The sequence below is a fragment of the Charadrius vociferus genome, unplaced genomic scaffold (genome assembly GCF_000708025.1).
Source record: "Charadrius vociferus isolate BGI_N301 unplaced genomic scaffold, ASM70802v2 scaffold430, whole genome shotgun sequence".
Taxonomy (NCBI): Eukaryota; Metazoa; Chordata; class Aves; order Charadriiformes; family Charadriidae; genus Charadrius; species Charadrius vociferus.
In genome coordinates, this window is record NW_009646541.1 from 168,488 (window position 1) to 183,316 (window position 14,829).

At 39.5% G+C, this 14,829-nt stretch overlaps 1 protein-coding gene across 1 annotated transcript in view; it reads left to right on the forward strand.

Annotated features, from left to right (window-relative positions):
- Positions 1-1,237: 1,237 nt before the first annotated feature.
- MAD1L1 (MAD1 mitotic arrest deficient-like 1 (yeast)) overlaps positions 1,238-14,829 on the forward strand; it is a 385,928-nt gene continuing 372,336 nt past the window's right edge. The window contains exons 1-8 of the mRNA XM_009885704.1: positions 1,238-1,387; positions 2,697-2,837; positions 4,600-4,779; positions 6,194-6,318; positions 7,005-7,086; positions 8,315-8,445; positions 9,698-9,812; positions 10,757-10,818. Of these exons, the coding sequence (XP_009884006.1) occupies positions 1,238-1,387; positions 2,697-2,837; positions 4,600-4,779; positions 6,194-6,318; positions 7,005-7,086; positions 8,315-8,445; positions 9,698-9,812; positions 10,757-10,818 (986 nt within the window). The remainder of the gene's footprint in view (positions 1,388-2,696; positions 2,838-4,599; positions 4,780-6,193; positions 6,319-7,004; positions 7,087-8,314; positions 8,446-9,697; positions 9,813-10,756; positions 10,819-14,829) is intronic.

The window sequence follows — 14,829 nt, forward strand, 5'->3', positions numbered from 1 at the left end:
CCCCCGAGACGGGGCAGGGCTGTGCTGCGAGGCGGGTTCCGTGAGGGCCGAACCCCCGCGGCGCTGAGGGCTGTGAGGGCAGGGGCCTGTGCCAAAGGGCTCGCTGCGGTGGGGAGAGGCGCACACGGGTCTTAATTTCGAAACAGGTTTGCTGCAGCACAGTTACCTGTGGGCAGTGGTCTCTTGGATTTATTTGCGTGTGGTACAGAATTACGTATTTTGAATAAACGTTTTTCATTTGGGTTTTGGCTGATCTGTTGCCTGTATGCTTCCATTATGTCTCCTCTTCGTGAGGATATAAATCCAGAGAATAACCACTGTGTTACTCTGGAAGTTCGCCTCCAATCTGTGTCTGTGGCACAAGCCCATGTGAATGTTGTGGGTTGCCTCTCCTGGTCCTGAACTGCTTTCTGGGGCTCTGTGGGACATACAGTCACTAGAGGGACTCACTTAAGGCTTCCTGAAGTCTCCTGGGAAACCTTGCAGGCTTTTCTGAGCTCCAGGCTTGATTCGTCTTTGGCCTTTTAGTTAGGACCGTTCCAAATTTGAAGGAAGAATTGTAAAAGCTTTCATGTGAATGAGGAGACACAGTTTTACTTACAGAAGTGATCTGTGAACTTGGGAGGTCTCGTTTGCTGGCAGTTAGGTTCCAAAATGCTTTTTGGAAACCAGAATCAAGTTGTGTTGCAGGTAGGGTTTGCTGCTGATATGGAATTACTTCTCCTCCCCCCATCAGGCTCAAATGTTTGGAGAAAGAGTAATGAGTTCTGTTGGTTAGTGTTATGTGTGGTAGATCTTCATGTCCTACAATGTTAACTTGTATCCCAAAATCTATCTTGTTTATATAGGAAAGGAGAATTCGATTTTGTATAGCTTAAGATGGCTCTTATTTGTATGCTTATGGGCTGAGATTCAGGGGAGAATGTGTTTAAATAAAAGCAACTCCTTTCAGGTAGAAAGCTCAGGGAAGAACAGGCTCCGTTGCATCAGTTTTACATTTCAGCGACCTACGACTTCAGGCTTGGTTGGATAGTGTTTTCTGGTTCAAGCTGATCCCAGCAGTAGCCTGTGGATCCCAGCAGAGACTAGCAGATTGGGTTTTGTACTGTGTAAATTGGAAGACCTTGCAGTTAGTATTTCCTCAGGGCAGTGATATATCACTCTTTAGCACAGCAGCCAGTATACTGTAGGTTGCTCTGAATGTTTTGCTGATGACTTTCTGTGTATTTCCAGAGCCATGGAGGACTTGGAAAATAATACCACTGTCTTCTCCACCCTGAGATCCCTCAACAACTTTATTTCACAGCGTATGGAGGGGGTGTCTGGACTGGCCACACCAGGATCGTCTCAAAGCTCCTTGCAGATTCAGTACCAGCAGAGGGTGCAGGTGAGGTGTCCTCAGCTTGGTGATGCCTGCAGTATCACTTCAGTGTGGTGGTCGACTCCTTTTGATTCCAGGAATCAGGATTGATTTCATTAAGATCTGACCATTCTTTCAAAAATTGATATTCATGCAAGCTCAATAATAGAAGCTTGCGTTTGGTCAACATTCTAGAATCTTTAATTTTTTTTGAAGTGTCAGACATATTTATTTCTGTTTTGTACAAATTTAAGAAAGGTCTTTTGAATTTCTTCCCTGCTTGTTATATCTGTATACCAGCTCAGGAAATTAAATTGTAAGTTGTTTTCATATTGCTGAACAAAGGAGCTTTATATCTGTTAATATTTTTCTAATAAGTAATTTACTACCTTTTTTCACAATCTTCCGTAAAGTTTCTTTGCCTGGACACATGCAGGAGACTTGCATTGTGCTACAGCTTTGATGTGCTAACCAGTTGTGCTCTCTTGTCCGCTTCTATTCGTATCCACATGTTTGCTTTTTTTTAACTTTTTCCTGTAAGCTGCCTTATGCTCATAAAGCATGAAGTAAATTGACATTTTGGATCATAAGGACTGTTTGTTAGGCTGGAATGAAATTTCTGTATTCTGTATCTTAATATAATGTCCATTTCAGTCTCTAAGTAGAAAATAAGCTTGCTTTCTTTTTAATGTAAATCTGCTTTGCACTTGGAATGTTGACAAAAATTTATGCATTTTGTAGTACATCTCTGGCTACAGAGGTGGTTAGAGGAAGCTCTCTCTGGTTAGAGAGTCTTCATTAGCTATGTGTTGAATGTACAGTGCTTAGATGTGAGGTATTCTATTATTGTCTGTGCTCTAAGGTAATTTGAATGAAAAACTAAAGAGCTACCTGTAGCAGGTAGTAGAAAAACGTGTTATTTTGCTCAGCAGTTAAATTTCCTGGGGAGCATGATCTCTGCTGCTGTTAGTTAGCTGGTTAGCTGCTGTTAGTTTTATGAGGGTTGGGGAGTTCGTAATTAGTGTTTTTTCAGATAGAGAGGTACATTTTGTCAGAGTACCTCTAGAGATTGAATGAGAAATTCTGAATGAAGAACTTGAAATCCACATCTTTCCAACTAACATTGATTTGATATGGGTTTCTGAGTGTGTTGTTGAACTTTTGGTTTCCCCATCTGCAGCTGATGTGAGAAGTACCATAAAAATGGTGATAGTTTCCTTGTAATGTGTAAAATGGCATGCAAGTGTCAGCTGAGTAGTACAGGGTGGGAGATAACAATATTGTTGCAGTGCTGTTAATGGTGTGCAATGTCCCTTTTCACACATGAACTGGCCAGTTGGAAGAACAAGCTGGGCAGATCCACTCCAAATCCCAGCTCCTGCAGGTGGAACGAGAGAAGATGCAGATGGAGCTTAGCCACAAACGAGCTCGCATTGAGCTCGAGAAGGCAGCTAATACCAATGCCAGAAACTATGAGGTAGGTATGACAGTTGCAGATGGCTTGATATCATAGGCCTAAGTCAGAACATTCGCAGTGCATCTACATTGGTGTTTTAGTTTGGATCAGGGATGTGCTCTTGAATTCTCATGTGCTGTGCTTTGGTTTGCAGTGGTGGGTCTTAGAATCTGTATAGTTGACTTTTTTTGGATGAAACTGATCTGAAAGATGCAGTCCAGGAGCAAGCCTAGTGTTCTCCAGCTGCTAATGGACATTGTCTTCAGAGCACGACTTCAGTGAATCTATAGTAAATGCTCCCAGAACGCATTTACTGTGTTTGCATTTACCGCATATGTGGTGGTGGCATGGGTGTCAGGCTCTCAGCGCCAGCAGATTTTGCTCTGCAGATCCCCTCCCAGTGCACTGTGCGTACTTGCTAATGTACGTTAAGAGTGTGAACGTCAAAACCTTGTTTGGTTGACAAACTGATAATCTGATCACTAGATTCTGTTAGTTTAGTGCTGAAGTTGTCGTGGGTAGCAATAACAAAAGGGATTTGTTATTTGTTTCTCCCAGAAGTATTAAAGCGTTTTTCTCCCAGATGAATTTAAACTTCGACTGGCACAATCGCAAGCATTTAGTTTGTGTGACTGTAATTAATTGGAATGGCAGCAGTGCCAGCCATGCACTGTCACACAAGAGAGCTTGCACTGATAAAACAGTGAGCCTCACTCAGGGACTAAGAGCTTTTATTGGTTTCTGGTTTTATGCCTGCATATGTTTGCTTAACTACATTACTGAAATAAGTAGTAGATCTGTGGGTTTTGTAGCATAATAAAGGTCTTATATGTCACTGATTATTTTAAAAGGAATATTTAAGAAATAATAAGCATGTTTTGTTGTATTTTACAAGGGTGCTGGGTGACAGATTTAATGTGTAGTTGTGAAATAGCGAGTCAGTGACTAAATTCCTCATTCCTCTGAAGTCAGGTGATGTGGGATTAAGCCTCGAAGAGTTCAAACTGGAATGTAGCTGAGTCAGTCACAGAAACCCTTGAAATACTGGTACAAAAAAAGGGAGCAGCACTAATCCAGCACTGTAGTAATTACCCTGCTCAGATTCTGTGTTTTGAGTCATGTGGATAAAGGTTTTAGGAACCTCACATTGCTTTGCATAATCCTTGCTTACTATGTAAATCTGCGTCTCGATTTGCTTCGATTAGCAAGGGAACTTACTACACATTTTTTCAATAAGTGTTAATCAATTTGTGGTAGGAATAAACTGAAATGGTGTATGAAAGGTTGTCAGAGTGCAAAAATATTTGTTGTATTCATTGATACTACTGTGCATTTAAACCCCGTTTCTTAATAGCCTCATACAGTTTCCAGAAACTGCAGAAGCAAGTTTGTCTTATTAATCCAACTATTGAGATCTGAGTTTCTGAAAGTCAATTTGCTATGCGTGGGTCAGCTTTAAACTGGAGCATCAAATGTTTTCATCTTTGCTGGAGAGTGTGCAGTGGAGTCTGTGAAGCCATGTCTGTATTCTCATATTCACGTCTCAGTCTAAGAGATTTGGAAGACTGTCTCTTAATTTTCTAGCTCCATTGCCCTGGGTAGTTTCTTGACATTGAGTCGTTGCTGGTAAGATTTTTGCCCTTGCTAGTGCAAAGGTCAAAGCTATGGTCTTTGAGTAACTGCTTCATGATGATGCCTTGGTGACCATGGTAGAAATGAAAATGGCTTTACCGTTGTGCTACCTTCTTCTTATGTCTCTCTGCATTTTTTCTTTCTTTGCAAGCGAGAGGCTGACCGTAACCAGGAGCTGCTCACACGCATAAAACAGTATCAGGAAAGGGAAGCAGAAGCTGAGAATAAACTGAAAGAACAAATGGAGATGAACAAATCCTATAAGAAGAGCATGGAGACAATGAGTAAGAAGCTGCAAGAGAAGGAGAGCAAATTAGCTGAAGCTAATGAAGTAAGAACAGAATAATTTTTTAATCCGTTCATAGCTTGAGGTGACTTTGCAGTTCTTGTGAGTTGAAAATGCCCTTTTTGATTTAAAAGAAAAATAAAGAAGGGAATCACTATGTTCAGGACCTGGAAATGAGTAAACCCTGGTGGTGCGCATCTTTGCTGTCAAAATTTAGAACCAAACCAAGTCCAGACACAAGTGAGCAGGTCAGAAGATGTTGCTGTGTTAATTAACAATGAGGAGAGAATTCTTAGACAGGTTGGTATGGAGAAGGAGAAAAAAAGTGCAAGGCAACATCCCGCATCTAGGTTTAGAAGTCAGGTTACGTGACATTGAGTAAAGGGGAAATGATGGAGGAGATAAGATGGGAAGGTGTTCAGGGAAGCAGGGGGAACTGTAGAGTGGGTTAGACCAAAGTTATGTACAAAGTATGTCTAGGTGTTCCACTGTAAAATGAATCCCTGGATAATAATTTCAGTTCTTTTGTATGAACAGACCATCTTCTCAACACTCCACCTTTTGAGATATCATTATAGTTAAGTTCAGCTAGATAATTTGTAACTTTTCTGTTTAATTTGGTTTCCTGCACCAGTTGTGGATCAACAACTGCTAAGTCCTTAAGCCTTCCTCCTGCCTAGGTGTCACTGGAAATGTATTTGTGATAAAACAGGTAAACAGATTTAACATCCCAATTATCAGGGATTAGAAACAGGGAGACGGTGATGGCACGTGAGAGAAACTAAGGTCACAGATGAAATGCATGCAACAGTTCTCTTTGTGTGAGTTTTTTTTATTTCCATATCCATCAGTATCAAGATGAGAACACTCATGTGTCTGTCTTGAAAGCACCCCACATATGTAATGTTTTGAGATTTTTCTGTTTCTTTGTGTTAAAGGGAGCTGAGTAATGGCTATTTCAAACAAACCTGTGAGTTTTTCTTTAGCATTAGGATATTTAGAACAGAATTTTAAAAACCACTGACCTCTACTTTTAAGGAAAGCGTAATACTTTTGGTATTTGGTTGAGGCAAACCCAGACACTTTCAATTTTGAAACCCAGACAAAATATACCTGGAATGGTTGTGGGATAATTTTTTTACTTTAATATATATATACTTGTGTTTCATCATCATCTAGCTTTGAAGCTTGATATTTTTCATGCCAGTTTGAGGTCACCCACTTAATAGGTAATGGAAGTGACAATTTGGGTGACAGATGAAAGCAACTAAATGATTTTCTCTTGCCTTTGTTTTTGAGGTGAGTTAGCAGGTCTGGAGGTTTGCAAGAGTGTGGGATTGTTTCTAGATTCAGTGTTTGTACTTTTTAGTTGGATATGATTTCTGTCTATCACTACCCATAAAGTCCAGCTTGGAGACTCATAGCCTTGTGCATTTATTCTTTCTTTCCATTAATTCAGACAATCACTATATTAAAAGGGAAAATATCAGAGCTGCAATGGAATATAATGAACCAAGAGATGCAGATGACAAGCCAAGACTCTCAGAAGCAGGAGCTGATGGAACAGCTGGATGTTCAACATAAGTAAGCAGGGGCTGAATGACTGTAGGGAGAAAAAGGCAAACAAAACTTCAGTCTACTGTAGCTGTCGTCACTCAAAACTTTCAACAGCGTTTGATTTCCACTCTTCAAAGGGGTTCTTTGATCTGGATGTGCAGGTTATAACCGTTGTTTCAGACTAGCTCCAAGGTGCAATTTAATTGTACCTTGAGAAAAAAAACCAACAGCTTCAGCAATGATGAAGTTCATGGTGTTCATGTTCATGGTGGAGAGTTTACAGAAGGCATTTGGATAGGAAAGGCTAATCTGAACTTTATGTTCTGAACAGAACAAAAATATCAAGCCATAAATCATAGTTATGGGGTAGTTGAGATAAGTGTGTTTTTTCCCTGCTTACCAAGTTCAACTCTTCAGTTTCAAAGGTGCTGTTTATTTACTGTGCATGTATATTTGTTGGTTTCAGAGTTACAGTGACTTGATTTTTGTGTATTTTTCAAAATGCTTATTTTTAGTAACAGTGGGTATTTTTGTGTCTGAATTAGAGGGAGGTGGTATGAGTGTGAAACTGTTTGAGAGATAATCTTCTGTAACCCTACCATATACCTTGTTAGTGGTGTTTGAAAATGTTTGTCAGAGATGCTTTTGCATGTAGGTTGTTTCTGGTATGTAATTCCTGGGTGCTAAATGCCTCTCTTGTCTACATCTAACAGAAAATGGCAAGAGGCTAGTCAGCAAATCCAGACATTACAAGCAAGCCAATCTCTACTGGCGGAATATGAACAGAAGATTAAGGTAAGAATTCTGTGGCCTATACAAAGCTTAGTTTTTCTGTTCTTCCATGGAATAAATTAACAGTGTTTCTTTTTTGTTTTTTTGTTTTTCTTTTTTTTCATGACTATTGCAGAAATAAAACGTTAGTTTGTCATATAAGAATCTGATCTGGTGGTCAGCAGGAGTTAGAAGTTGGCTTAATTCAATGGGATGGACCAGGTTACCAACAATTAGCTTTAACATGACACTTCACCTTTGTTCAGTCGATTGATTGGAACCCCCCCGCCCATGCTTTTGCTATAGAGAGGTGATTTAGATCCTTATGCAGTGCTCTGGGTGAATGCTCTGTTTGATCTTGTGCCACAGCCCAGTCCATCAGTGTTGTAGAACAATCTTTTTTTAAAAAGGTGGAGGACAAACCTAGCAGCTACAGTTACTTTTTGCTTCCCAGAAAATCCTTCTCCTGGAGTTGGGTTTAGCTCTTTTAGAAAGTGCAATTACTTGCAAAGCTTTCAAAACCACACTGACTTAAATGTGAGTACAGAGATGCTTTATGTCCTTTCAAATTAACATGTAGGTGGGTGGGAGCGTATCTTTCTCATTTGCTTTATCTTCCTGGGAGAGGTGGATGTGGGGAGTTACTTTGATTTGAGCAGGTGATGGTTGTGGCATTGCCTGTGGTTGCCATGAAGTAAAGCTATGCTGAGAGCCAGCCTCATTGCAAGTTCTGCGATTGCAAGAGACTCTCCATTGAAAGGAAAGGTCGGGAGACAGGATATCAGACTGCAGTACTGCTCTAAATAAACTTTCTTTTTTCTTTTTTTTTGAGGGGAAAAAAAGAGAGCAGCATTTACCATAATGCTAAAATGCACAGTTGTGTTTCTTTTCATTCCTAATTCTTGCAGGCCATCCAAGTGCCCCTCTCTACACTTCATTGACGGAGGGGTAGAGGATAAGAAAACCACAGATTTGGTTATTCACTAGAAGAAGGTCCTTTTAATGATTAGCAGAGATCTTTTTTTGTTATGAATGTAGGGTAAACAGGTGTAGAGAAGAGGCCAGCCCAGGTGTTACAAGTGGAACAAGAGTCTTCCCTACTTTAAACAATGTATTGGACCAGATGACCTACTGAATTCCCTTCCAACTTTATTCAAGTCACTGATTTGAGTTTAAAAAGTACAACAGAAAAGTAGCTTTTAGGAGTTCCAAGTTAGTCATTGTTTCCCTCTTGTCATTCCGTGTTTTCCAGGATCTGGAACAGAAGTTCTCCCAGCAGGAACATGATGCTCTAATTGTCAAGAACATGAAGGCAGAATTGGCTCGTTTCCCAAAAATGGAGCGGGAATTGCGCCAACTCAGAGAGGAAAATGCCTACTTCAGGTGAAAGAAGGGTTCAGTTGTTGAGAGGGTTATCTTCTGTTCTTCTCTATCTGCTCCAATTGCACTATATGCACTTTCACATCCCTCTATTGGGCTTCTATATGGGAAATTCAGAAGGAAATTTAAGTATTTCATATAAATACTGCATATGATTTGAGCAGTGTTGTGATGGTTACTAGATGAGAGGATTTGACAAGATCTGGGTAATCTTCCTGAACACAGCAAGAGCATATTGATTGTTCTGGATGGGGATACATATTTGTGAGAACAAAATTCAATGTTTAAAGACTGTGATGAACTGTATACAGGTTTGGGAAAGAAATCCCTGTAGAGAGAAGAGACAGCTGAACATTTCTGTAATAACTGTTTTTGCTTAGTTATTGTTACCGCTATTTTAAAGGCCTGTTGTTCCAGCATAATGTTCAGACAGTCTTTTGTTTAAATTTCTAAAGCACTCAGATAATAGCCCTCGGTAGAATAGACTTTCTGGGTTTCCGAAATGACAATTAATTTGAAAAATTAAATTCCTATGTTCAATGAAATAACTTGCCTTAAAGATATATTTTTTTTTTTTAGAGTAAACTTAATTTCCATATTTTGGTGCATCTTAAATAAAAAGCCTAAATTACATGAGTGATCTTGCTAGCTTTTTCTTATTCTAAAATTAAATATTTTCCCTTGGCTTTGTTCTTGTTAGTATTTCATTATCATTTGAAATTATTTATCTTCGAGTCTTTTCTCATGCTTGTTTTTGGTGCACAGAAACACGATACCAACAGATTAGAGGTAATTTTTTTTTTTTAAATAATTTTACCTCCCCCCTGCACACGTCTATTAAGGTAAAAACAAGCAGTCTCAGTGCTTGCTCAGTCATCAGAGAGAGTACTCAAAAAGCCCGAGTGCCCACCGCTTGCTGTGTTCCGACCCTGCATTCAGCCTGACTGAAGATCAGAGTTGGCGTCTTTTGCTACCCTTCATGCTGTTTTGCCAATCAGTAAAGCTGATACAAAACTTCAGGTTGTTTGGACATAATTAGGATGGCACTTAGAGTAGAAAAAAATCAGCTCAGTCAAGCTGTGGGGTTTTTTTGTAGCAGTGGATTTGCAGTGAAGGTTATAGAATGAGTCAGTTGAATGTCATAATGTTGGTTCAATGTCATTTGATTCCCTTGTAATTCCACGTGCATGTGGAAGTTTGTGAGAGTGAATTGAGTTGCATGGCTCTTTAATTGTTGTCTCTCTTTCGACCATAGGGAAATGAAAGAAAACAATGGATTGCTTAAAGAGGAGGTAGAAGGTCTCCAGAGAAAACTGGAACGCTATGAGAAAGTACAAGCGCAACTAGTGACTGTTGAATTGGAAAATGAGGTGAGTAGCTAGGAACTTTTGGTAGATGAGCAGAATAGGGGTTTCCTTTGTTGCCTATCCTGTCTGTTAGGCTCTTCCTATATTGTGTTAGTTGAGATATGATACCTGTTTTAATTAACGGGTTCGACCTAGGTGTTCCCAAACTTAAAATATCAGCCTGAGGGGAGCTATGGTGATGAAGGTGGAGAAGGCAAAAGGATATCTACTGTTCAGCTGCAGATTTTCTGTAAAGATCGATCTCATCATTATGTCTTTTTTTGCTGTCTTGCTTTTACCTTTCTTTTGCTGGAAATGCTCTTTTTTTTTTTTTTTGGCGTTAAGCTATGCCCAGATGGTGTTGCCGAACAGGCATGTGGTAAGAGCCCGGATACACACGTGGATTGCTGCCGATGCTAACAGGGCCGGAACGTGGTCGCCAATGAATAAAATTGTCTTGCTTCCATCCCACCCTGTATCAAGCATACATGTCAAGAGGTTAACCTAAGCGTGTGAACTTCTTGATGTGCAGAACTATAGTGGTGTCTGATCAGGTTTAGATACTACTATCTGGTATTGACTGAAAATAAAATGCTATAGGAGAAACTGGAAAGGGAGAAATGGGCACTTCAGCTGCTACGAAACTGGTGCTGAGGATATAAATTTTCTTGTCTACTGCCAAAGGTCTAGTTTGCCAAGGTCTAGTACAGTGATGGTGGCTCAGAGGGTTAGATAATCTATAGTCCTGATGTCTAACATGGGTTTCTTGTGTCATATAGCTGTGGTGACAGGGAAAATGTTTGTGAGTGCTGGAGAATGTCAACCGAAAAGTGGTAGATAAGAAGATAATGAAATCTACAGGAAAAGACACTGAGTTTGGATGGAGAATTATGAGAACACTGTCTGGAAAATGAGCAGTTAGAACATTTGTCTGTGTCTCTAACTCTTCTTTTTGATCTCTGCTTCAGAAACTTCTGGGAAAATTAAAAAGCTGGGAGAAACTGGACCAGAGCACTGGCTTGAATATCAGGTATGTTCTCACAGCTCTGGAGGCAGGTAAAACTTCTAAACCATTTCCCTCTCCTTGTAATTATCTGATCTCTGAAGTGTGTTGGTCATGCTTTCTTGCTATTGCTTCTTCATGTGGAAGCCTTTCCAGTACTTTTTGTTATGGATAAGTAGAACCTTAAGATACAAACTGTTATAAAGTACCTTTGGGAACTAACAAACGTTTTTCACCAAGGCAGCTTGACCAATGTCTCTGAAGCCAAGGTTCAATTTTGAGTTCTTTGAACTATTTGCGTATAGCTATGTTCATGTTTAGTTAGAGATTCTGCTAAGCTTAATAAGTGAACTTTTAAGAATTTTAGGATTGGAAGAGAACATATGTTACTTGTAACAAACTGTTGTAAATGTGATTTCTTTGAAATCTGGATATCAAAATAAACTGCCAGATCATGATGTGTGACTTTTCTTCCCTAAAGCAGCTGAAGAACATTTGTTAATTTAGTTATTTTATCTAACAAGAGAAATTAAATACACTCAGTTTCTTATAAAAGGGGGAAAAAATCCAGCCCCCCAAATAGTGTTTTGTAACACCAGCTAGTCTCTTTCTGTAGTGTTACTTAACAGCTCTTTCTGACATCTGGAGCACTGAACCATACTTTTTAAGGTCTCTGGTATGTACGTGGTATAAAAAAGGGCTTGAAATGGTGCATCTGGTGATGATTTTCTTCCACTGCAGAGGGTTTTCTGTGTCACTACAATGCTTTTGTGTGTCGTATGTTTCAGCACTGCTTTATTTTCTCTAAATATTTACATTGTTCTTACCCTAGAAGGACAGATGCTTCTTTGTAAATAACTGTCTTGCTATAAGCATTGCAGTACAGACCACCTTTCATATTGGATGGAGGCCTGAGCTGCAACATGAACCACAGAACCGATTTTTACCTGTCTGTTTCTTTTTTTCCATTCATTACATGTGCACAAGAACAGAGCTGCGTCTGCACACTGCTGGGACTGTTTGGAAGTAGGAGTGTTTGGATATGCACGTGTGATTTGGGCACATTACTGCTTCATGTAAAAGATACTTGTGTTCAACCTGGGAAAGCCCCCTTAATTTTCTCAGTGTTTTCTGTTTAATAACGAACCTTTTTCTAGAGGCATGCTAGTAGGTAGCATGCTTGAGATTCTCTCCCGCATCTGCTGAGGATACATACATTTAGATGAAGTTAGAACTGTGCTAAATCTCCTATGGCAAGGAATGGACAGAAATACTAAGAATCCTTTTCACAAAACCTGTTCTATCAGACAGTGGAGTAAAAGCTTTTTACTTACCTCAAGCTGTTAAAGGTTTAATGAGGTAATTTCACAGTGGGAGAGAAATGGAACCAAGTGATTCTGCCTGTTGAAGACTAATAACTCCTTCATTTAAAATCAGAATATTCGCTGTAAAGTGTTAGGTTTTTGATTGGGCCATATTGTTTAGTGCTATTAATGGCGTCTTCTCATACAGACAAGGGAATTGCTCTTGAGAAAAATCATCTTCTACACGCAATTGTAGCAAGTGGAACTGGATGATTCCCACCTCCCTCTCTTTTTTTTTTTTTTTGTTGCTCAGACTTCTTACAGCATGAATTATATTCATTTTTGGTCAGGAATATGAAGATGATGAGAGATCATTGCCCTAGTCAGGTTCCTAGAGTATGCTGCTGGTGAAGGTTTCGGAAGAGTTAATTGCTCATCTCATAGTAGAAGAAAATAAGAACAAGTTGGATGGTTGTCCCAAAGAGCCAGAGCAATATGCTGTTTGCTAATAACTTGATAAGCAAGGAAAAAGGGAATGCTTTAGGATTTCTCATCTTACCACATTTTTCATTGGTACAGAGAATGTAAGGGAAGTGTGTACAGCGTGTGCTGTTTTAGGAGAGGATGGCTTTTCATTTCCTCCAGCGCTTCCACAGGGCTTGTTCTGTGTCTGCTCTCGGTGGTTTCTGTTCACTGATTGCCTGGTCCCAGCAGGCTTTTTGTCAGATTGGCTTATGATCAGACCTACGAGTGTAATTTCAAGTATAATTTTATGTCATAGTACTTGGAAAGGAGGTGCAGCTTTTAGGAGTGGAGTGGTAATCCTACTGTTTTAGTACCAGTCTCTTTTTGGTAACAATGAAAGAGCTAAGTGTTTATAATGCTTCACCTTTTGGGGGGAAAACAAGTTCATTAACAGTTTACTCCAAGGCTAATCTCATGTTTGCTAGTTCTGGATTCCACTTGTAAGCTCCTGGGTTTTCCTCTTGCTCTCATAAACGATGGAAACAAAGACAGCTTTAGCTCTAGAGCATGTTGGTGTGTTTGCATCACTGTTGCGTAGTGTTCTTTCCAGAATTTGCCTTTGGAATTATGCTTGCGCATTATATAATATACTTGTAAGCTGGACCATACCCAGATACTAAAAGAATACCATAATTATGTATGGTTCATGTATACACATTATGAATCTACATAATCTTTTTTGTGTATAGTTATATGTCCTTTTGATGTCTTAATATTCTTACTGCCTACTTTGCAGTATAGTTGTCTCTGTCTCTTATTGTGGTTGTAATTTTGTCTTGTAGGTCTTTTTTGTATGTTACTGTTATGCTGCCAGGGATTTTCATACATTTGTCATGTGTCGCTCTGATTTGATATTCCCGCTGTAGGATTTGGTTTCAAATGTAGAAGGAAAAAACCACTAAATTCTGAAATTCTTGCTTTGTGAGTAGAAAGTCTTATTTTCCAGTTTACTCTCTTTGAGAAGGACACTAACGTATGGCTGTTGTAGGACTTTGTTATTAGGAAAGAGTTGTGCTGAGAAAACAAGCTGCTTGTACTCTGTCTCTACAGGATGTGCTGATATAGTTTGTATTTCTTCAAAGTCTGGTATTTGTGTAATTGAGTTGTTGACCTTCTTCACTGAAGAATCATGTTAATCATGACAGATTTGGTTGTTTCTTTCAGAGTTAGACTATTACCTTAGAGGTATTTCCAGGTAGTTTCTTGACTGCCATTCAACAACATGTATTTTAACAGGAAAATATTTCTGGAAGGTTGCTGCAAGAAAAGGGGGGTGACAGTGTGCAAAACCACCCACGAGATGGCATCCTTTCTCCTGCTGCTGGAGAAAACTGGTTTTCTGCTCCAGTCTGGCAGGCTCAGCCTGATGTAAAAACATCAGCTGGGCACCTGAAGAAGCGTCAGCTAGTCTAATGAAAATTGTTCGTTGTTGCTATCAAATCTTTTAAAATGTATTTAATGCTACATGTGTGCAATCACTGTCTCCTTGTCCAGCACTTAGGGTGGTAACTTGATATGAAAAAGAGTTGTGCATATTTCTCTACTGGCATACAGAGTAGAATGTTTTTCCAACCAACTCTGTAAACTTCTTATTTACACCACACAGTCTTCCTTTTGTCTTGCTTAATAGGAGTTCTTCAAAGCCTGGGTCTTTTCTCCCCACAGCAAGCCTTAGAATTGTATCCTCGAGAGCAGCACTGTCACTGTTCTGACTTTCCCTTCTATGGCATGTAGAAGATACCCAAATGAAAAATGAGGGTCCTTGTTCTGTGAGCTTTTCATCTAAATAAGGCCTTTTTTGCCGCTGCTCGTCTATATTTGGCCGGTGTTGCCTTTGTCCTCTAATGAATTAGCCAGGTGATTTTGGTATCCATAAATAGATACACCCTGGAGTACTGAATGATGCAAAATGATGTGCGTCAGGTATGTTTTAAAGATGAGGCGGTTAGTAAGTCAGACACTGATAGTCATCAATAGCAGCTGACAAGGGTTAATGCTAAATTTGTCTTTGTATTTATCCATAAGTGGCAGAAGATTACAAGTTTTGAAAGGTTGGTGTTTTGCTGAAAGGTTATGTGAATTTGTGAAGGCTGACAGGTGGACCATAAGCAACAGCTTCAGAGGAGTTTTAGTCCAAGCATTTTTTTGAGAGACAATAAATAGTAATGTGGGATTTTTGTTTTGGTTTGGTTTTTGGGGTTTTTGTTTG